This window comes from Nothobranchius furzeri, chromosome 9 (assembly GCF_043380555.1).
Source record: "Nothobranchius furzeri strain GRZ-AD chromosome 9, NfurGRZ-RIMD1, whole genome shotgun sequence".
NCBI classification, from domain to species: domain Eukaryota; kingdom Metazoa; phylum Chordata; class Actinopteri; order Cyprinodontiformes; family Nothobranchiidae; genus Nothobranchius; species Nothobranchius furzeri.
The window spans coordinates 30502974-30526059 of record NC_091749.1 but is presented as its reverse complement, the minus strand read 5'-3'; the positions used below and the strand labels follow the sequence as shown (position 1 = coordinate 30526059).

Sequence of the window (23086 nt, the reverse complement as noted above, 5' to 3'; positions counted from 1 at the left end):
CCAAGGAGAATGCTCACTGTCCTCTGCGCGACCGAGACGCTCCACTCGGCGTGGACGCGCTGGCGCACGACTGGCCACGGGGACTGCTTTACGCTTTTCCCCCAGTGGCCCTGATACCACCCACCTTGCTGAGGGTACAAACCCAGCTCCACACTCTTATTCTGGTGGCCCCATACTGGCCAGCTATGCACTGGGTGGCGGACATTTTCCAGCTCCTGGAGGGCCAACCTTGGAAACTTCCGCTTCGCAGGGACCTGGTGTCCCAAGCGGGAGGCTCGATCTTCCACCTTCATCCAGAACGGCTGGCCCTGTGGGCCTGGCCCCTGAGGGGTGCGGGCTAGTGTCAGCAGAGCTGCCCCAGGCGGTCATTCGAACCATTCAGAATGCTAGGGCCCCCTCCACTAGGTCCCTATATGACTGTAAATGGAGGGTGTTTGAAGCCTGGTGTCAGGGCAGGGAGGTCTCACCCTTCCAATGCCCGGTGAACGTCATTCTGTCTTTCCTGCAAGACTTGTTGGATGGGAAGAAGGCTTTCTCCACCATTAAAGTGTACCTAGCAGCCATTTCCTCCCGACACTTGGGTTTTGGGAAGAAACTGGCAGGTCAACACCCCCTGGTGTGTAGCTTCATGAGGGGCGCGCGCAGGCTTCTCCCTGTGTCTCGACCCCTGGTGCCCTCATGGGATCTGTCCTTGGTGCTGTCGGCCCTCTCTGGGCCTCCATTTGAACCTATGGACGGCCTGGACCTTAAGATCCTGTCTCTTAAGGTGGTGCTACTCCTGGCTTTGGTATCTGCAAAGCGAGTTAGTGACTTACAGGCTCTCTCTGTGCACCCATCCTGCACCCAGTTTGCACCCGGTGACATGAAGGTGTCCCTGAAGCCCAACCCTGCCTTTGTGCCTAAGGTGGTGGGCTCCTTTTCTCCTATTATCCTCACAGCTTTCTACCCGCCACCCTTCTCCTCTCCTGAGGAGGAGCGGTGGCACAAGCTGTGTCCGATTCGCGCGCTCAAGGAGTATGTGAATCGGACGGAGAACCTTCGCAGGGGGGACCAGCTTTTTGTGTCATGGGGTGGGCCTCGTAAGGGGAAACCCGTCACAAAGCAGAGGCTTTCCCACTGGATTGTGGAGGCTATTTCTATGGCTTACTCCTGTCAGGGCATTCAGGCTCCTGTTGGGCTCAGGGCCCATTCTACTAGGGGCCTGTCTGCTTCTTGGGCCCTTTTTCGGGGGCTGTCAATCCAGGAGATTTGTGCTGCAGCAAGTTGGGCTTCTCCACTTGCATTTGCACGCTTCTATAAGCTTGATGTTTCGGTCCCTGCAATGACTCACACGATTCTGAGTGTGGGGTCTTTGGCGGGCCAAGACGTATCCCTGTAGGTTGGTGATCGCTGGATAAGCTGTCTGGCAATACGGGAGTCTCCATATCCCATAGTGAGACATCGAAACGAATGTTAAGAAAGAGAACTTTAGGTTACTGTCGTAACCCCGGTTCTCTGAGTAACATGAGTGAGATGTCTCACCAGACAACCCTTCTTGCTGGGCGAAGCGAGAAGAGGTGTTTATCTTGAATAGTGCGTACGTTGGGACGCTTGCTACTTATAGTAGCAGGGGGACGCGTACTCACGGTCACTGGCCAATCAGGATTGGCGTATTGAGATAAGTGCTTCTGAGGAATCCGCGGAGGGGCGTATCCCATAGTGAGACATCTCACTCATGTTACTCAGAGAACCGGGGTTACGACAGTAACCTAAAGTTATCTACAGATGTCACAAAAACCTTTATTTTCTTATCTAGACGTTCATCTCAGGTATTTACTCCAGTCTCAATCTGATATTTGCATTATTTTGCCCTTTTTTAAAACGTAAACTTTAAATTAATACATGTAAGTTACTATTGAGGATCGGAGTGTAGAAAGATGGGTTTTCTCCACTCAGTGTAGGATTTGTCTTTCAAACAGATGTCTTAATGTCACCGGTCTAGTTTTAAACAGTGTTTTTATTACAGATTATGTTTATTGATCTCCGGTTAGTATGTGAGTAACACAACTACAAACCAAATTTGTTCATAAGCACCAACTGGTAATAGTTAAAGAACTGAAAGTGTTTATGAATACAGTTATAAACAATTGAAAACAGCAGTTATGAAAGCAGAAAGACCGTAAGCTGCCAATTTTCCTCTATATTTATGCTGGGTTTTTTCTCTTAAAAGTCCAACTCAGAGGTTTTAAAGGTGGATCATGTAAGATTGACATCCTGTGGTCAAATTTGGGTACTGCAGCCTATTTTCCAAACAAAATGAGTCAATTTCTCACCCCCGTTCGTGGCTGTTGCCATCTACGAATTAGCACCATACGATTCTAGCTGACATGCAGACGAGTGATACACAGTAAGTTGACAAGTAGATAAATACATTTCACCGTAATATCGAGTTGTTGGTGGATAGTAAAAGTAGCTTGAGATTTTTTTTTAGAGCCTCCAGAGGTAAGAGATGTTTTCATCGTTAGCCTATAGCTCTTCTTACCCAATATTAGAGTAAAACTAAAAGATGCAATGGCTTCTTAGAGTTACAAAAAATAACTGCCGGGTTTTTCCTGTTGGCGGCTTAGGTTCTTTACAAAGTCGATATACAAAAATGTTTTTCCGCATGGTCTCAAATCACAAATGCTGGCGCTACACAGACTCAGCCACTCCGCATGCTCACAGATTGTAAACAATGACTATGCCCCTCTTTGTCCGTTTTGAAAGGAGAACACCTCACAACCCTCCAGCAAAGGAGAAGGAAATCTATTTCAGTGTAACATTTCTCCCACATGACTCAGACAGTAGACTCTTTTGTTATTATTTCACTGTCAAATTCTTACATATTGTACCCTTAAACTTGGTGCTCACATTATTAGCAGTTGTTTCTAGCCTCCAACTCCTGATGTCAGTAGAATATCACAAATCCATAGAGAGTGGGTCAGTACTGGAAACCAGTGGCCCCATTCACAAAATGTTCGTAGAAATATTCCTATATTCCATCCTATGAATGAATTTTAGAATGTGCGTACAAACGGTCAAAATCCTGATTTATGACACAGGTGGTGGCCACTCATACTTACGTTCCTCCACAATTGGCTGATGATAAATCCCACCTGTGCATACCCAGGTGCTCTTGTCTGTTCACAGTCATTTACGTACAGAAATACCCTCAATTAACCATATTTGGTCACGCTGCGTCTTCAGCTTGCAATCATGAGGGGAATCCATCGACATATATACTGAACAATGCGTGTCCATAGGCTCCAATTATAAGGTTTTGTGCCACAATGGGAGGTTCCAACCACCGCCATTTTGACTGTGTCACAGGTTCCGTCAAGCCCAGACAATTCCAAAAAAGGGAAAAGAGTTGGAGCTGAGGGTGGGACTGTAAGGCTGGGATCAAATGACGACAACCGTCGAACTGAAGCGATGTAGCTACAAGCTAACGCAGAGGTGGGAGCTAAGCTAACGGAAGTAGCTACCTAGCTACAACCGGAGCTAATTGCACAAAACCGGAGCTTCTGAGTCAGAGATGCGCCAAACTGTTGCTGGGGAGACCCGGGTGGAAAGCATCGGTTTCCATCTGAGAGCTCCACAAGCCGGTAGCCCGCGCCGCTGCGATCAGAGATGCGCAGAGCTTCTGCTGAGGGGAGGGAGTCCATACCGATAGTTGGAACCCAGCTCCACCAACATGTCATATTTCAACCCATTTTCAAAAATGCAGCGTTATGTTAAATGCACTGGGTTTTACCCTATTACATTCAAATTTCATGGTTAAACAGTACATGTAAAAATCTAAGCTCAGCTAGTGCAAGAGCGGCAGTGACCTAAAATATATGAATATAATTTTACTTACAGAAAAAAATGAAATGGGGATTTCTTGGATGCTCTATTAGTGCAATTAATACCACAGCATGTCATTTTGTTCAGCAATTGCACAAATAATATTCAAAAAGAATATACAAATGCTACAAGTAATGGTCTAAGTTGAGAGACTGAAAATCTCAGAACAGTTTTAATGCGAGGCCGAGGGTCAGGCTGAGGTCTTTCCCTGCAGCTTGCTCTGCAGTCACGTGGGTCCGATGCTCATTAATTATTCAGAATTTTAGGCATTTAATACACTTAAACAGAAGAGTGACAAAAAATTCACCCCCCTCAGAGTTGTCATGAGTTTAAACTAGATCTAACAAACCTAAAACATGTTTTAGAACCAGGCTGTAAACATGTTTATTTCTGCTGTGAAATTGGTATTTTTAACATGGGAGTCAGTGAGGATTTGCTAACTTCTGACACCAGCCCCCAGTGGATGAGGGTGGAACTGCAGTTTTTGTCACTTCCCGTTTTGCTTCATATCCAGACCCAAATTATGGGGGCTTGGGGCAATTCCTGCCTTCCTCCCGAAATAAAAAACTTTATTGACTATGACATTGAGGCACTGACTGCCAAAGTGCAAGAGACCCAAACAAGTTGCTGATGTTGTAAACATCTCAAACATTTCAAACTGATGTATACTACAGTGTGTAAATTAGTCCACACAACATACGCACAGATCTCTGCGTGGGTACGATTGATAAATGAGGGTCCATGAGCTGAACGTTGATGAAACAGTGCCTTCACCAACTGGATGCTGTCAGTCTTCTATTTTGTCTGTTTAAATTTCTACCAATGTTTAATACTTAAAGCAAATTTGGAAAACAAATTATTTTAAAACATTTTTCATGCCTCTTAACAAACTTTTACTATTGTAACCCTTATTTGTTGATAGGTGCCGGCTCTCGGGGGGTAAATGGAAGACAGGCTACAGTTGTGATTTATAATCCTCTTTATTGCCGAACAGCAGGACAGAACCAAAAACTCCCACACCGCAGCTCGCCGCTGCTTCCTTCACTTCCTCCTTCTCCCTCTCTCCCCGCCTGTCTTCTCCTCAACCACCAGCAGGTGGTGTAAACAGATCAGTCTCTTCTTTTAATACAGAACTCAAATCTCCATAAACACAAAAGTTACTGTACTGCCCAAAATAATGAAATGTCCAACACATGAATTATATAAACCTTAAATAAAGATTACAGTCAACCACCACTGCAAAAAAAAATGTCCTCATTTCAAATAATAATTGCACTGTCAACCACAAATAACCTCAACCAAGAGTGGTTGAACCACTGTGCCGAAAGTGCATTAATGACAACCATGAGCATTCGTAAAACAGTATATTTACTACATATGCAGCTGAAACATAACCAACAACACAGGACAAAGACAGACCCAACTAGTCCATTAAGTAATGAAGTCCGAGTTTACCGGGACGCCTAACATGTCGGCCTTTTCGTGAAGTGACTGGTGCCGAAACATCAGACTCTGCAACACCCGATCCCGAGGGAACAGGAGATGTGGGTGCATCAGAGAGTCTAGGGGACGATGCAGTACCACCTACATGAGGCATCTGAACAGAATCCACTGGAGAGTCGTTCTCAGTCCCCTGAGGCACATGCGGAGGGGTTGGCGGTCAAAAAGGCAAAGCTTCTGACAGCTGTGAGGCCAGATGTAGCAGCACTGAGTAGACCCAGTTCAGGTATGGGTGTAGGTGGATGCGACTGAAGCGGTTCATGCAATTCAGGGTTCCTTTGTACGCTTTCAGTTTATTGTGATACACCACCCACTTACGTGACTGGTCATTTCCAGGACTACGTATCTCATAAGTGACCCCTGGGCATCCATCGTTCTCCATCCGTCGGCAAATGATGAATGGACCCTTCCATCTGGGAGCAAGCTTGTTCATCCATGGTGCCGGATCATCCAAAAGAACAAGGTCACCAGATGCATATAGATGAAACACAGTCTTTCTGTCATAGTAGTGTTTCTGACGTTCCTTACTTGAAGCAGAGTTTTCAGCCGCATTCCGAAAAGCATGGATAAGCGAGCTGAAAGACTAGTAGCATAAGCAGCTGGTGTACCTGGCGTGACAGTGGTCACCGCGGGTCCACAGTCCAACAGAACATTCACAGGCAAAAGGGGCTCTCTGCCATGCACCAGAAAGAAAGGAGAAAAACCAGTGCTGGAATGAACACTGGAGTTATAAGCCATTTCAAACTATGTCAGATACTGGTCCCATTTCTTTCCTGTGCAATGAATTTAGAAAGCTGGTCTTAGTCTCTCAACCATGCCATCCGACTGGGCATGGTATGGTGACGTCCGAGTTTTCGTGATACCAAGTCTAGTGCAAAGATGTTTGATGAGGTCAGATTCAAACTGACGGCCTTGATCAGTAAGAATGGATTCAGGGATCCCATGTTGTCTGATATAGTCCTCAAAGATACATTTTGCAACTGTGATGGCACGCTGATCTTTCAGTGGGAAAAGGTTAACATATTGAGTAAAATAATCCATTATCACAAGAACATACCGGTTACCTTGTGAGGTAATCGGCTGCTCCGTGATGTCAGCAGCCACCTTCTGAAAAGGTCTGTCTGCACTGATTGACTGCAGTGGTGCCCTCTCCTGAGGAACAGGGGAAGAACGTTTTTGACATGCCCCACATTCAGAACAAAACTGATATACCGTAAATCCACTAATACAGGCCCGGGCCTGTATTTTACTCAAGCTCATCAAGCTCCAGGCCTTTATTGGAAGGAGGACCAGAATTAGAGGCAGGCCTCAATTTCTATTTGAGCAAAATGAACTAATGGTTCGCTGCAGTTTTTGACAATTAAAATTGCGCCCACATTTTCAAAGTTAAACACATTTCTTTTAACAACGGTAGTTTCTGCTTCAGCCCTCCCCCCTCTCCCTACGCAGCGGCCGCAAACTCACTGATGCGTCTGCAGCCTCTCAGAGTTCCTGCTGCTCTAAACATTAAAATAATTATTTCATTTTCTGTTCCTCACTTCTGATTACCTTCAATGGTGTCTGTTTGTTGCAACCACCAGGTACAAAAACTAACTTGTTTTTATTTGACTATTTTTCTGTCCTGTCTGTTTATTATCTTCTTGCATCTCCTCTCAATCCTAAAGAAAAACTGCAACCTGGGTTCATATATATTCACCTTATGAGTTACCTTTGAACTGCAGTTCTAAAAGATCTACCGACTGCAAAAACTGCGGAATGCGAGCTGCTTGCCGGCCGCATCAGTTAGGTGCGTCACCGAGGACAAAACAGGTGATGCGCCCCGATCCACAGCAGCGAAACGCATCAGGCACAAATAAAAGAATGACAGAAAACATAAAAGGAAATGAGCCGACATGAACGATCGCATGTTAAATTAGTTTTTGAGGTGGCGACACCTGATTTGATAATGTTACTGTGGCCGTGCTCAGGACGCAGATGTCTGGAGCACGTCAACAATCAGAGCTTTGCATGTGCAAGCTGGTTAAGGTTAGGATGGGGGTGAGGGGAAGGTTAAATTGCAAGAGGGTAAACGTCACAATTTGGTTAAATGTCTGTTTTACGGCGGGTGTCAGTACCGACGCTCTGGCACAGCGCGTTGCCTCCCGACGCGCAGGAGCTTGTCACCTGCTGACAGCAGGCTGCTGTCTTTTCCGAGGACTGCATCTTGCCTGTCATTATCACGTGACAGCGACTAGTCGATGACAGGCATAAAAAGTCACTAGAGCAGTGAAGTCAACTAGTGACTAGTTCATACAACCCCTACTGCTCCCCAGAGTGTTCTGCAGCATAATCAGCACGTTCTCTTTGAACTTGATATCAAATTTTCGCCTCCTCATCGTCTACGCACAGTTAAAGTTACCCTCGCGGTCTATCACTGGCAAATCAAAAGTGAGACGGATGACACAACCGCCCCCCGTACTTGCTTGTTACCACATTCCACCCGGCCACAATAAAAAAAACGGCCATTATTCACCTCTGCCCACTCCGACACCTCCAAAATATGATACCCGGCAGTTAATTGAATGCAGGCTAATATTAGAGGATTTACGGTATGTCTCGGGACATATATGGCCAATAACACATACCTCTCGCTCTTTGAAGCATGCGTTCAGCACTCAAATGACCACTAAACTGATTTCCATGCAGACCAATCAAGGCTGTAGGAATGAGCAGCTGGCAAAACAACCTGAAAAGTTGTGGGTGACTTTGGACTTGCTTTGACTTTTCTACAAAGATCCCCCTGTCTAACTATCAACTTGGGATAGTCATGCCACAGTTTCCGTAACACAGGGGATGAACGCTTTAGTCGGCCAATAGGAGGCCTCCTGTTACCAACCGTAAACCATGAGAGGACTTCCCTAATGCATTCATCATTCTGCTGGTGTGTTTGTAATGCATCTAAATCTGTAGACAGTGTGTGGCTGACCTCTGGAGAAATAGTGTCAGTGTTACCAGCGTTATCAACAGGAAGTCTGTCAGTGGTGGTAATGATGTTTACTCACTGTACAGCTTTGTCTTGTGTCTCAGCCAGGGCCGCCTAGACATGGCGTCTGCATTCACATGCTGGCTGCCTTCTCGATGATGTTAAAATCATAAACATCAAGTTCAAGGATCCATCTACTGCGCCTGCCTGTCGGATCATGATCCACAGCAGTTTTCTTCGGATTTAACAGAGGTTTATGATCTGTAACAACAGTGAATGAACCGCCTGACAAGAAATGTTTAATATGTCTTACGGACCAAACGACTGCCCAAAGTTCTTTGTCAAAGGTAGCCCATTTCCTTTCTGATGGGCTGAGTGTATGGCTGGCATAGGCGAACACATGTTCCTTGTTGTCTGTATGTTGTGCCAGTACCGAGCCAATTCCCTTTTGTGATGCATCGGTGTACAACAGAAAAGGCTGCGAGAAAATGGGATGAGCCATAATCGGAGGGTTAATGAGAGCATGCCTCAATGACAGGAAGGCATCCTCACACCCAACAGTCCAGTTAAATATGGCCCCCTTGTGTGTCAGAGCGAGAAGCGGGGCAGCAATGAGGGAAAAGTTCCTAACAAACCTGCAATAATAGGAACACAGTCCGATGAAGGCCCTCACCTCTGTAGCTGTCCTGGGCGTAGGCCACCCCTGCACTTTGTCCACATTCCTGGCATCTGGCTGGAGGCCATGACAGGAAATTACATGTTCTAAAGAAGGTAACTTGATGCTGTGCCAGATGACATTTCCTGGCCTTCAACTTGAGACCCGCTGAGCGAAATCGGTCAAAGACTTCTCTCAGACTTTGAAGATGATCTGTAAAAGAGCGACTGGAGACCAAGGGCGTCATCCAAGTAAATCAGACAATCTTTCCAATGTAGACCGTGGACTCCATAAGTCTCTGAAATGTTGGGGGAGCATTAATTAAACCCATTAGCATGACTTTAAACTGAAACAGTCCGCTACCTGTACTGAATGCTGTTTATTCCCTATCACAAGGGTCTAGTTCAACCTGCCAGTATCTGCTGGATAGGTCCATGGTACTGAACCAGCAGGCACCCGAAAGGCAGTCGAGTGCATCAGCAGGATGTGGCAAAGGATATGAGTCCTTAATAGTAGCTGCATTCAACTTCCTATAATATATGCAGAATCTGTAGTCACCATCTTTCTTTCTCACCAGAACTATCAGCCAGGGGCTGCAGCTCTCCTCGATGATGTCACAGGAGAGGAGGTCCTGCACCTGCCTGTCTATCTCTGCTTGGATGTTGGGTGAAGTTCTGTACGTTTGTTGTTTGATAGGGGGAGTGTCCCCTGTTTGGATACTATGTCTCACTACATTGGTGCGCCCATAGTCTTGATCATGAGCACTAAAGACGTCACTGTACGTCTGCAAAAGAGATTGTAGTTGTCGTCGCTGGTCGTCAGTAAGTCCTGAATGATCCAGGTCAATCTCAGGTGGACATGTTGCCGGTGTGAGGGTGTCCTTCGTCTGAACCACACCTACGGTGGGCTCCACTATGTAATAGTCGTCGTGGTCATCTTCCCCTAAGTGATAAAAATCACCTAGGAGGGTGTCAGGAGGTACTTGGATGTCAGTTGTCGTAGGATTCATTACCCTGATTTAGGCCAAGCCGGTCTGTACTTGAGTTAATGTGTGTGCTGCTAGCAGTCTGTGATGGCTCAGTAAATTGGGCTCCAGAACACCTGTGTATTCTGTTTCAAGATCAGGTACTCCTATTGTGGGTTGAACCTTAGCCAAAACTGTCATTTGTGATCTAGCAGGTACCATTATAGGAGATAGTGACAGCGCTACAGCTCAAAGGGGCAGTCTCTGTGGTGCATAAAAGAGGTACAACACTATGATTTCCCACCTTACATACACCCTGTGTCAAGTCCAGAACCGTGTGATGGGCTAACAAAAAATCCCAACCCAAAATAACGGCTTGTGTGACATTCCTAACTACCTGGACTGTGTGTGTGTAAAAACTTCACTACCTAACTTAATGGTTACCAGAAGCATTCCAAGATTGTCCAGATAATCACCTGTTACAGATCTAGGAAAAATGTGAGTGCACTGCAAAGGTTTTGAACGTAGAGAGGGAATGGATAACCTGAAAGCTTCACTAATCAGTGAGATGTCTGATCCAGTGTCTAAATAGACTTTTGTGGAAATATTCTCAATAACTGCAAGCACATGTCATGTAGGGGTGCCACGTTGTGATGGAAATGCTGGTCGGGCCACATCAACAGCAGCAGACACTTGGCCCTCAGTGCCAGTCGTTTCCCTGACCATCAAAGTTATCTCTAAAAGTGACATTGCATCCCTGTCTGTGCTGGGGGTAGCTGTCCCTAACCGTAGGGTGTGAGCGCGAGCCATATCTGTCTCTGTCAGGGTAATAAGCAGGGTGTCTGTGGCCGTCATCATGGTAACGTGGGTTGACGTAACAACAGTCTGAAGAGTGACGTCCCGCTGGGCTGTATTGCCTTAACTGATCCTGGCTGCGTCCCCGATGAGGATCCTGGTGACGACCTCGCTGCGTGGAGGGTGGAGATGGCAAATGGTCCCACCCCATGGACCAGATGAGGCTCCTTGGTGTTGATGATCTCCGTAGAATCTTCCGAGAGTGATGAGCTGGGCTGACTGAGTAGAAACCATGCCGTGCTGGAGAACCAGATGGGGATCTGCGATGTGTGTCCCTTCCTGTCATGTCTGAAGTCATCCGTCTCTTATCTTTGCCTGGAGGCCGGAGAGCCAGATGTATGCGGCCGAGGAGTGTGTTCATGACCCAACTGGGAGACTTCCAGTTTTAAGGCCTAAAAATCCTTAGACAGCTGTTTAACAACTTCCACCAGTCCCTCAGACGAATCAGGAGTAGACTTGTCGCCGCATGTAGTCACCATAGCAGTGACTGGTTCAGCATGTTCAACTGAAGTAGCCCCAAAAGGCGAAACAGGACTTGGGAGTACAGAGGGAGGAAGTAACGTCATCGCCTCCACAGCGCATTCCCATTTACATGCGACCGCCAGAGCATCCTCCAGTGTAGCTGCTCCATGTTCGTGGCATTTCGCCTACAGAATAGGGTCTAAACCAGCCACAAATCTGCAGAAGCATTCCATTTTAATGGCTGGCTCCCCGTAATTTGGGAAGGCTTCTAGGACCAGTTTTGTAATTTCTGCAGCATAAACTCCCAGTGGTTCCTTAGGCAAATGCTGTCTAGCATTCACTAAAGTCTGAAAGTGAAGCACAAATTATTTCCGTCCAAAAACTATTTAGCTTCTCCACACAGGTATCATAGTCCTGCTGCACAGCTGGTGATAAAGATAGCCAGTAAGCTAGGGCATCACCACTGAGGCGAGTGGGAAGTATTGTGGCAATATCAAGCTGCTGTCCATCAGTTCATGCCTTAACGACGAGTTCCAAGCGTCTCCTCCATAACGAAAAACTTTCTTTATCCTTGCCATCACCGTGGAAACAGGAAGGTAGATCCACACGAAAATGAACAACAGTTCTCGTTTCTTGTAGCTGGGCCTGCGTGCCTACATTGCCTGAAATGGCAGCATCTCTAACGTCATCAACTGGCTGAGACATGTCCACGGCAAAAGGAATAGCGAGAAAAAAATTATAATTTCTGTCCAACTCAATCGACTAGGAGATACAAAACGTCCGCTCAGTGGTTACAGCAACAACTGCCAACTGTTCATCTTCATAAACAAGCCACTTACAGTATGTCTTTAGCCACCCACCTGAAGAAGCTAGTTGACTGCCTCGGTCCACAGGAAAAACCAGCAGTCTGTAACCCCTATTTGTTGATAGGTGCCGGCTCTCGGGGGGTACATGGAAGACGGCTACAGTTGTGATTTATAATCCTCTTTATTGCCGAACAGCAGGACAGAACCAAAAACTCCCACACCGCAGCTCGCCGCTGCTTACTTCACTTCCTCCTTCTCCCTCTCTCCCCGCCTGTCTTCTCCTCAACCACTAACAGGTGGTGTAAACAGATCAGTCTTTTCTTTTAATACAGAATTCAAATATACATAAACTCAAAAATTACTGTACTGCCCAAAATAATGAAATGCCCAACACATTAATTATCTATACCTTAAATAAAGATTACACTAGCTATAAATATATTGTGGAGACAAAATATTTAAATAGCACACGCACGCACGAACCCACACCCCCCCCCCGCCACACACACACACCCCACCCCAACGCTCCTCCGTGAGCGCGGGGGTGGGGGGGTTGCACACATTCTGCACACGTTCCGCTGCTGTTTCTCACCAGTATCAGCCGATGGAGGTCTGTAGTTTCGTTGCGCCGTTCTTGTCAGCGGTAGGGCTGCAACTAACGACTGGTCACCGACTATTGAAACGATTAGTCGATTAATCAGATAATTGTTACATTTTTCTTACATTTAGCATGAGATTGCTTTAATTGTGTGAAAAATGAAAATAAACATAAGAAAGATGGGTACTTCAATGGAAAATGCATATTTTATTGAACTTTGCTGCTGATAGGCCAATTCATACTAAAAGTAAGTAAAAATGCCCTGTCTAACACCAGTTAGGCACAGTGCTCAGTCAGTATAGACATAAATGCATAAATCAAATTAAAATACTTTTGTCAGCCACAGTCGGGCATAACATTAAATCTCTTTTTTTTAAAGCGAAAATACGTTTTAAAAAATGTGCAATGTACATCCAAAACAAAATGTATTGGCTTTCGGGTTATTTAAATCTTACCGAGGTGAGTCAGACTCTGTTTCATTCAACTGTCCGACGTGCTTTCTCTTTAAGTGTTCATGCATCACCAAGGTGCTGCCGTGATACGCAAGGACTGCTTTGCAAACAATGCAGGTAATCTTTTTATTTGCCGAATCCAGGCTAGAATGCTCCCATACTTTTGATGTTTTGGTACGCGTAGGCGTAGCTGCTGTGTTGAACGCCGCCTTTTCTGTTAGTTGACGCTCAGCAGAGAAGCTATTGTGCATGTGCGACTCTCGGCAGAGATTGTAACGAAGTGAGATGCCTCACTCGATCGGAAAAAACACGTCTGGTGACAACGTCGACAATGAAATTCATTGTCGACTATTTCTATTGACGATATTTTTCGACAACGTTGATGATTCATTGCAGCTCTAGTCAGCGGATACGGTAGGGTCGGGGAAGGGCATGACGCTTAGCCTGGCGGGATGCCAAACAAAGCCTGGCGGGATGCCAGGCTTAAAAAACACTGGGGAAACCCTGGATGGATGGAGGGATGGAGGGAGGGAGGGAGGTTGGTTGGTTGGTTGGTTTTCTGGCATTTGTCTAAAACCCTTCACCAATAACACCTTTCGGACTTAAAGCAATTATTGGACCGTCCGGTTGTCGATCTCGTCGAACCGCCGCACTTCCTTGGGTCCTCCATTCATTATTCACTCACGTATTTAGCAACAGAACACCACTGGTGTGAGAGGTCCTCTGCTCAATAATATCAGAGAAGGAGAACTTTAGGAGAAAAACTACCAGAGTTTCAAAAAGAAAACCACAATTTGAAGTCATGACATTCAAAAGATGTTTGGACCTTGGAAACATCGTTTGGTGTTTAGCGCTCTCTTGTATCCTCTTTCATTGTGGGTGTCCAGTTCAGATGCACGTGGATCCAGGGAAGATTCCCGAGGGGAGCAGCGAGTGTCCTGTGATCATGTTTGCGTTCAAGACCTAGCTTGTTTGCAGATTTATTATAGCAGCTTAAAACCCTTTTTATTTTTACTGAATCCTGCTTAAATAGTAAATAAACCCAAGACTAGAATTTAAAGGCCTTTTATCGTGTTATTTCACACCTTCAGGGGAGAAGGGATGCGGACATGAAGGACTAGATGGGGTGGAGCGGGTCGTGATGAATGCAGCCTTCTGGGGACGCCAGCTAGGATTTACAGCTGGGACAGGAAAATGCACGGGTGAAGCCAAAAACTGCTTTTGGGTGTTTTTCATGAGGAAATAACAATATAACACGGTCACAAGCTCCCAAATATTGATTTAGCATGATAGGACCTTTACAATTTACTCAAATTTTGGAAAAGAGATTATTAAATAATTTCTTTTAAGATGATAAAATCACTTGCATGAAATTATAAAACATTTAGACATCTTGTTACTTTGTTATGATTGAGGTCATGGATTGGCAAATATGTCCATTTTTATAGACAACAAACACAGTCGTCATCATGTAAAGTGAATGCACCTTCAAGGATAAAAATCCAGGTACCATCAAGTGTTTGGTCTCTTCTTTTGATCAGATGCATCCTGATCTAATTCTAGACGTTTCGTTCCTAATATAAGGTGTTGTATTTTGAGCTTTCTTATAGAAAAGTCAATGTGAAACACTGCTTCACTAAAATGTCTGAGGCCTTTTTAAAGGGAGACTAGGCAGTTTTGGCTTGCTAGTGTCCATTTAGTATACCCGAAGGCAAAACGTATCTCCTCGCTGTGAGTTTGTCTTTTTAGCACCTTAATCTAACAGCTGAAACGTCTCCCTAGCCTTCGTTTGTGTCTACAGGAGTGATTCATCACTAAATTAAACAACTCAGCTGTGTTCATGATCTGAAACATGCAGGAAACGTACTGGAACCAGACTGCAGCGCCGGGTATGTCAGCTGAAGTTACATATGTGGTATTCTGGCCACAGGGTACGGTGGGAATCTGAGTGACATTTCATTAACCCTGTAAAGGGTCATTTTAGCCCATACTGCCTCAAGAACATGATTTAAAATATGAAACGGTTGCAAAGTACCCCTTTAGCTAAAGTAGTGTAAACATCTTCTGCACTTCCTGTCCGTGGTGTCCACACATTACCATAAAGTGTCATATTGCAGGGGGTTGATATGTGAATATTTAGTGTTTAACTGACAACAGACCACTGCTGCATCTTTTCCACCAGCCGTTTCTGTTTCTATATGCTCCCCTCCGGATTTAAGTAGATAACTGATAACTGACCTGCTGCTCGTACAACCACAGCTGCTCTGTTTGAATGACTTTAACAGCATGTGATTCCTGCTTGTCCACTCGCTCTGTGACACACTCACACAGTAGAAGCTGTAGTTTGAGGCTTTTCTTTAGACTGCGAACATCTCTGGTGAAATGCAGCTTGGTTGTGAACTAACATTGGATGAAGTGGCTTGGATAACCCGTCAGACATGAGCTGCTCTCAGATCAGCTGTGACTGTGCTGTGCTGCTGTTAGAGCGTGGTGGGACTGATCGGAAAGACAATTTGTTTTCATTTATTTTCCTTTTGGGATCTGCTTGCTTTTGCTGTTAGAGTGAGATGTCTTAGATGTGGTTTCCTGGACGTTCAGCATGTTTTTAATTTGAACTTGCCTGTGTGGAATTGAGCCGTAGCGGATGGCAGGAGTTCTCCACGGGTTAAGGCCCGTCCTGAAACAGCAGCAGGGTTTCAGAGCACAGTGTTGAGGTCTAGTGTATGTGGGTGGAGTTGGAGCAGTGGTGTTTGGTCCTCTGACTTCTTGGACTAACTCCAGGTTTGATGTGCCCACGGGCATCATGTGTGTCTTCTGCCTCAGGCTTCGAAGGCTGCTCCATGGTGCCCTCCATCTACCCTCTGGAGACGCTGCACAACTCGTTGTCACTAAAACAGGTCAATGAGTTCCTCACCAGCGTGTGCGAGAATGCTGGAGATCCACACACCAGAACCTCCAGAGGTAAGAGACAAACACACATCCTGTTGATGTTTTAGTTTAAGCTGCCGTCACATGGTTAGAGCTTCTGTCTCTGTCCCTACAGCTCTGTCAGCCATGTTCGGCTCCCACAACCAGCCATCCGTTGACTCCTACATCCCTCAGAGAGTTTTGTCTTCCTCCATCCCTCTCAGGTCTCGCTCTGACAAACCTCCATGGTGTGAGTATAACAGCATCATCTCAAGGCCTCCATCAGCTATCTCACTCTGCGGAGACTGTTTATTTTAACACATAGATCACTGTGAGACATGATCTATGTGTGTATTTTAAAAGCTCTAAGAGGAAGTTACAACAATAATTAACAGTTTGGATCTCTGCACTCTAACTTTGTCTTGTGCAGTTTAAAAGGTTTCCAGGTTATGTTTGTCCCGTTTTCATCAACTTCTTAAAGCTTCTGACAGTTTGATCCTTTGATGGACTCTCAGTTTGGACGTGTTTTATTTAGTTTTATGCAGAGATCTTGTCAGAGCAGGGGCCTCATTTATAAAGCTTGCTTACGCACAAAACGGGGTCGGAAAACTGCGTAAGCAACTTTCCATGAAAACGTTGGGATTTATAAAAGAGAACAGTGGAAATATGTGCACAACTTTAAGTTGACTAAGGACCTGGCTTACAAACATGTTGGACATGGAGAGCACCTACAGTGCTGCTGCTGAGAAGATACAATTAAGAACTCCAGCAGCATTAATACTTGTACCGCTTCGTGCGCACACAGAACAAGCACCCACACACACGCACACACACACACACACACGCACGCACACGCACAGCCTGAAGTGCAGAATGCATAACATCAGCAGGGGGACAGATTAAGACAGAACGGCATGCGCCCTGGCTACTTGGCTGAAAGAGATCTCCCTTTGGCTGACTAGTTAGCACGCGTGACTTTCACCCAGGAGTCTGGGGATCAAATCCCGATCGGACCATTTTTTTTATATCCGCCACAGATCTCTCTGAAGAACTCAGCATTGACGGCTTCAGCAACGCTGTGCCACTCCATGGATTTTCTCTTATTTGTTTTGCAAAAGCACTTCCTTTCATTTCTCCACCTCACCCACAAGTACCTCAACTTCTGCTGGTGAAACAGCGCTTCCTTGATCTGTGGTCGCGATCTTAATGGTGGAGCGCTGCAACGAGCCGGCTTATGTATGTGATCCACAAAGCACTTTGCATTGACCATTTATGGCAGAAAGTGGGCGTGGTGAGGGCGGGATGTGACTCAGAAACACCTGAGAACCTTTCTTGTTAGTCTTTTATTTATGAAGCGGAGATTGCGTGCAGCTGTGCGTACTCCATGTTTGATAGATCACAGACCTACTTGGCGCAAGTACATTTTTTTGCTGAGCTTAAGTAGTGAATACTTTTAGTAAGGATTCTACGCAATGTTTTATAAATGAGACCCCTGGTCTGCAGAACCGAGTGGACTCATGCACAAACGCTGGTGTTGTTTTGTCCCCACAGACAGCAGTGGTCCGTCCAGCACGGTTTCCAGCGCCGGACCTTCCTCCCCCACCACAGCCGACATTTCGCCACGCTTCAGTTTCAGTGAGAAGGTCTCCCTCACCCCTCAGAGCAGCGAGGAAATGCACTCTTCTCAGAACATTTCCACACAGTCATCTTCTGCCTGTGGACCTCAAGGCTTTGACCCAACTTGTCCTTCTATTTCAAACCCCGCTGAAATCCCTCTGACTCCCAAAAACTCTCCAGAGGAAGACCCTGAAGTCGGAGTCAGCACTGAGACCCAGTCTGACGATCCCGATCCCCCCTCAGATGAGCAGGAGGTTGCTCCTGCTGCTGCAGACCCCTGCAGCGGGTTGGTCTCAGACCCAGACCCCAGACCTCCCTGTGCAGCCTTAACTGAACTCAGTCTGGTTCGGATGGAGGGTTACTGTCTTCCCGGGTCTCTGCCGGTGCTGCTGGAGCTCAGAGAGAGCAGCAGCGAGGCGGGCTCCAGCTCACAGACGCCTCAGTCTCCTGAGGGTCCAGACGAGTTCTTTGACACCCAAGAGTCCATGGAGCTGTGGCTGGACAGTCCAGAAAGTGCCCTCCATGCTGAGACTCCTGTGGATTCTGAACCTGTTCAGCCAGCAGAGCCATAGACCAGACTAGACGGGCTGCTTTGCGCCCGTTACAGATGACTAGTGAGCCTTAACGTTACAATCCTCCTCCTGTGTGGTTTTAGGCAGCTCCTGCTCTCAGCTCTGTGATGCTGGTGAAAATCCCACCATCCATCTGTCTACTAACATGTTGTGGGTTGAACTTTGATTTAAATGATTCTGTTACTGTTGTTTATGGAGTTTTAATGAACAACAAACTTTTTTTTAATTTGCTTGTCTTAGTTTTGCTCACTGAAGGGAACCAGAACCTCCCAGAGGAGCTTGGCGAGTCTTAAACCAACAGAAAGAAACCGTCAAACTGAAACATGAAATAATAATAATACTCATTATTATTACTATAAGTAGTATTCAGTTTACTGATTAGTTTATTATTACCATACAGATAGATTCACCTTTTGTGTGCGCACGTTTCTGTCTGACAGCCGTGTGACGAGGTTTAAGCTGCTGCAGCATCAGTTGTGTCATCTGCTTGTTCCCTGGCTTTAGTGCAGCCTGCTCATCATGAGCATTCACTTTTGCTTCTTACCACAGAAAACAAATGTGATCATCAGGTCTTCTGTCCCTGACTGAGCTTTAACAAGCTCCGTGTGTTGGTTCTGCAGCTCTCCATGTTAGGATTCTGTCTGCTTAAATCTAAACAGCTGTCAAATCGTACCGCCTAAGTCCTTAACCCCTCCCCCCACTGATAATCTCACTTACTCACAGAATTAGAGAGAAAATATATATTTAAGATAACGTCTTTAATTTAAGAAAGCCTATATTTTTAATATTTAATTGTATCACAGCTGTTTGTGTTTATTTTGTAAAAACACACGATGATGTGTTTAAGATCTAACATGTGAATTTCATTGTTGAACAAACAGGAGAACAGTTTTATATTCAGTGTGCTTTTATTGTGGTGAGCAGTAGTGTGGCACATGTGTGCACGTGTATACCGTGCACACATGCTTTAGGAGCGCTCAGCTGGATGAGGGTGTGCAGAATCAGCAGGATTTCATGTTTCTGAAGTGAAACCCAAACTGTGAGTTAGTGACCCGTGTGTGTGGTATATGAGTGTGTGTTGCTCACTTCATCTGGTTTAATTTTACTTAAAGATCGTTTCAAACAATAAACATGTCTGGCTCGTCTCTGTGCAGTGACTTGGTGGGAAAACTGGAAACGTCTTATTGTGGATCATTTTAATGTTATATAAATAATTATATGTAACATTTCAAAATAAAGCCCCTGGATTTTCTGTTTTCAGACTTAATAATTAAGTAAAGGTTTATGGGATAAAGGTAAACAGTCAGTTTAATTTAGAGTAAACTCATATTTAAAACTAAAAATCTGTTCATTCTGTAGTCGGAGTAAAACCTGCTCTGATCTGGGGTCTGCATCTGCCTGATGCTGGTGGTTCATCAGAACCAGTATGAAACCATTGTTCCTGGGAATAGTTTCTCTAGAACAGAAGTGTAGCGTGGACACATCTACATACTAGGATTTAACACTGTTTGCTTCAGTTTGGTTAGATCCTGAGAAAAGACCGGACACATTAGCATATGAACTTCTATTATGCAGAAATATCTAGGATATTAGTACAATTGATAGAAGTACATACACTAACTGTCTTGGTCTATATTTTAATTCAAAGATACATTTTTTTATTTAAGATAATTAAATTTTAGCAAAAGTTTATTTATTGAATCAGAAGCTTAAAGGAATCTTTGCTTATTCAATAACCAAGATATACACCATTCTGTGTTTCATTTCAAAGAAGAGTCGGGTTTAGAAATTAAGAATTTATTACTAACGATTTATAAAACTGACAATTTGTAACAGCTTGATATTATAACTTGTTATTAAAAGCTTTACCTGTGTCTGAATGAAAAGCTAAAATGAAATGCGAGGTTTGGATGTGTGAATGAATCTCAGAAGATTTCTTTCAGAGAGAAAGTGTTCTGGGTGAAAATGTTGGTTTGCCGCTAACTAATGGTTTCTTAGCGAGAACAGCATCAGACGTCATCTGTCGGGAAGTCTACCTCACCCAGTTCAGGAGACCCTCTGTGGATCCGAGATGTCAGGTGGAGATGATGTCCTCCGGGCAGGAGGTTGGTGGACCTCGGTGCGAATCAATCGGCCCTGAGATGTCTCCGTGGGTCACAACCAAGGACGTAATTTTCACTTTAGAAGTGGGGGGGACACGGGGGGGGGGGGGGTATCTAGGGAAACAGGCTTCAACACAAACGGTTGCTTTCCGCTTGGTCCTAGAGCTCAACCAGTGTCAATTTAATATAGCGTAATATTGTTTTTGGATGGTAAAAAGTGCAGGGGTCAAAACTTGACTTTGGAAAAAGTGGGGGGGGGGGGGCATGTCCCCCCCCCCCCCCCCCCAAATTACGTCCATGGTCACAACGACTGATGAAACTATTTGCGTCTCAAAATCAATAACTCTGAAGGAGTTTTTGCGTCAGCTGGTTACAGGTGCGTTTATTTGGAGCAATTCTATCGGCATGACAGAACAGCTTAGTAGAGGCTTGGGCCGCCGTCCCTCGTCCTCTGGTGGGTTCAAGAACTGAACTTCAGCTGCGGAGATTTGGTTTTAACAAAACCTCAGAACACGCCCTCTCAGCATCAGAAAGCTCGTTATGGAGTAAAGACATGTGAGGTGGTTTAACTTTACCCTGGATACAGTCCTGCATGAGGTGTACACATGCCAATGACCTTCTGGTTAATGATCACACATTACTGGCTATCATAAATAATAATTATTATTAACCCAAAGAATAATAATTCATTTCAGTAATTAAATACATTTATACTGAGCCAAGATGATTATTTATGATGATTGTAATAAACAGTAAAACAGTTTATTACAATATTATTTTAAAATCTTGAAGTGTCCATCATCTTGAAACGGAACAGCAGCAGATTAAGATGGTGTTTAGCAGACATCCCGTCTCCTGGTGGATTATCTGTGGAACAAAAGTTACAGCTCGACCCAGCTGGGAAAGTGTGACATTTGGGTCACAAATATGTGTGTGTGTATATATATATATATATATATATATATATATATATATATATATATATATATATATATATATACACACACATATATAAACAACAATAAACATTCATAAACAAACACCAAACTTTGAATGAAAAGGGGCTAAAGGAAGAAATATATTATCTGCCCCTATTTACAAACCAAACTTTTTAATAATGCTTCCATACAATTTGCAATAAACAAAACAAAACAGATTCATTTTATATTCGTGTAACTTACAGACCTAATCAACCACCATCTGAATTAGGTTATTGTAATTCTGTAATATACTTGATTTAATAATTTTTTTAAATATATTTAGTGACATTGATTCTTTTATGTCTTTGCTAAGGTTGTTCCATATTCTCACACCATTTACAGAGATAGTCTCCATCATTCTGGTTCTAAATTTTTTTTTTTTTTGAATACTTCAGTTCCTTTTAAGAAATAATTACTGACTCTTTTTTTCAAACATTTTCTGAATGTTGGTGAGTAACGTATTTGTATTAGCTTTATACATTGTAATATTTTCATATTAACTAGATCAGTGGTTCCCAAACTTATTTAGCCGCGCACCCCCTTCAATGTCCCGACCATGTCGACGCACCCCCCAGCCCCCACATCAGGGCATGGCTATATATGTGTATATATATATATATATATATATATATATATATATATATATATATATATATATATATATATATATATATATATCAGACGTCAAGCTACACAGACAGGGTTAAAAACTATGATCGACCTTTTTCCCCATCACTTTCATTTTTTAAATAGTAATTGATAAACATTCGATACCATTACAATTCCCTTTGTTTTAATTTTAAATAAATATTTGGAGTGCCCAGGTAGCACATAAACAATGCAATTTAACGGTTTTCTTAAAGTAGGAACGTTTAACCTGTGCGGCCAGAGCGCTCTCCTTCCTTCTGCTCTGCGTAAACCTGAGCTGATCACCTACTTGTGCGTAATCAAATGTCTATACGGGAAAAGATGGAAAAGCCATGAGGTTCACTTTTGCCTCAGACCGACGTATTGCTGTTTTATGGTGTGGCTGAATCTGCGATCCGCTGCCACGCGGACTGGAATAACAAATGCTGCAGTAACATGAGTTGTTGTCAGGTTCATGAGGAGTCACTGGCTGGAGCAGACTCGACTTTAATAGGTCATCCCAAAATAGAAGCTCATATCTTAATTTGACCTTGAATAAAAAATGTTATAAAACCTCTTAAAAGTTTTTATCACAGAGGAGGCAGCGCTCATTACTGCCTTCAGTCTGAAGGCGCGCTGGAGTTTGCGCAGCGTGCGCGCTTATTCAATCTGTGTGTGTGTGTGTGTGTGTGTGTGCGTGCGTGCGCGCGTGCGCAGCACAGCTCCATGAAGCTTGGTTTATGCTTGATGCATTCACTTTCCGCTTGGTGATGCGGCTCGCGGATGGAACGAGCTTCACAACTTGCAGCGTTTAAGTCACCGCGTCTCGTTATTGGCACTATTTAAACCAATGTTATAAAATTACTTCTGCCCAGCCCAGATGTGCTCACTTGTGCACCCGTGAGCCGTGGTTCCGCTGGAACGCGTCTGATCTCTGACAGACGCACTCTGAACTTCAGATCTTCAGCGCGCTGTTAATAGCCTGAATGGGAATCATTTCTTGTTATTTTGTTACATCCACAATGTTCTGTGTGTGAGGTTTACAATGTCAGAACACCTGCATGAGACAGGTGTTAATTACAATCTGCCAGAATGACTCACCACCTTCAGATTTCTCCAACATCGTTAAAAATGATCAAATACGGAACATATCAGCGTGCGCA

The 23086-nt window shown here is 44.5% G+C and overlaps 1 protein-coding gene across 15 annotated transcripts in view; it reads left to right on the top strand.

Moving 5' to 3' along the window:
• The window catches only part of ppip5k1a (diphosphoinositol pentakisphosphate kinase 1a), a 59672-nt gene extending 41247 nt beyond the window's left edge, over positions 1-18425 (top strand). For 13 of the 15 annotated variants that reach the window (XM_015953996.3, XM_015953995.3, XM_015953993.3 and 10 more), the window contains 3 exons: positions 15942-16079; positions 16162-16275; positions 17577-18425. In XM_015953996.3, the coding sequence (XP_015809482.1) occupies positions 15942-16079; positions 16162-16275; positions 17577-18214 (890 nt within the window). In that variant the 3' untranslated portion in view covers positions 18215-18425. Of the gene's footprint in view, positions 1-15941; positions 16080-16161; positions 16276-17576 lie in introns of those variants that run through there. The other 2 variants (XR_008559421.2, XM_070554749.1) reach the window with 2 other exon arrangements.
• The last annotated feature ends 4661 nt before the right edge of the window (positions 18426-23086 follow it).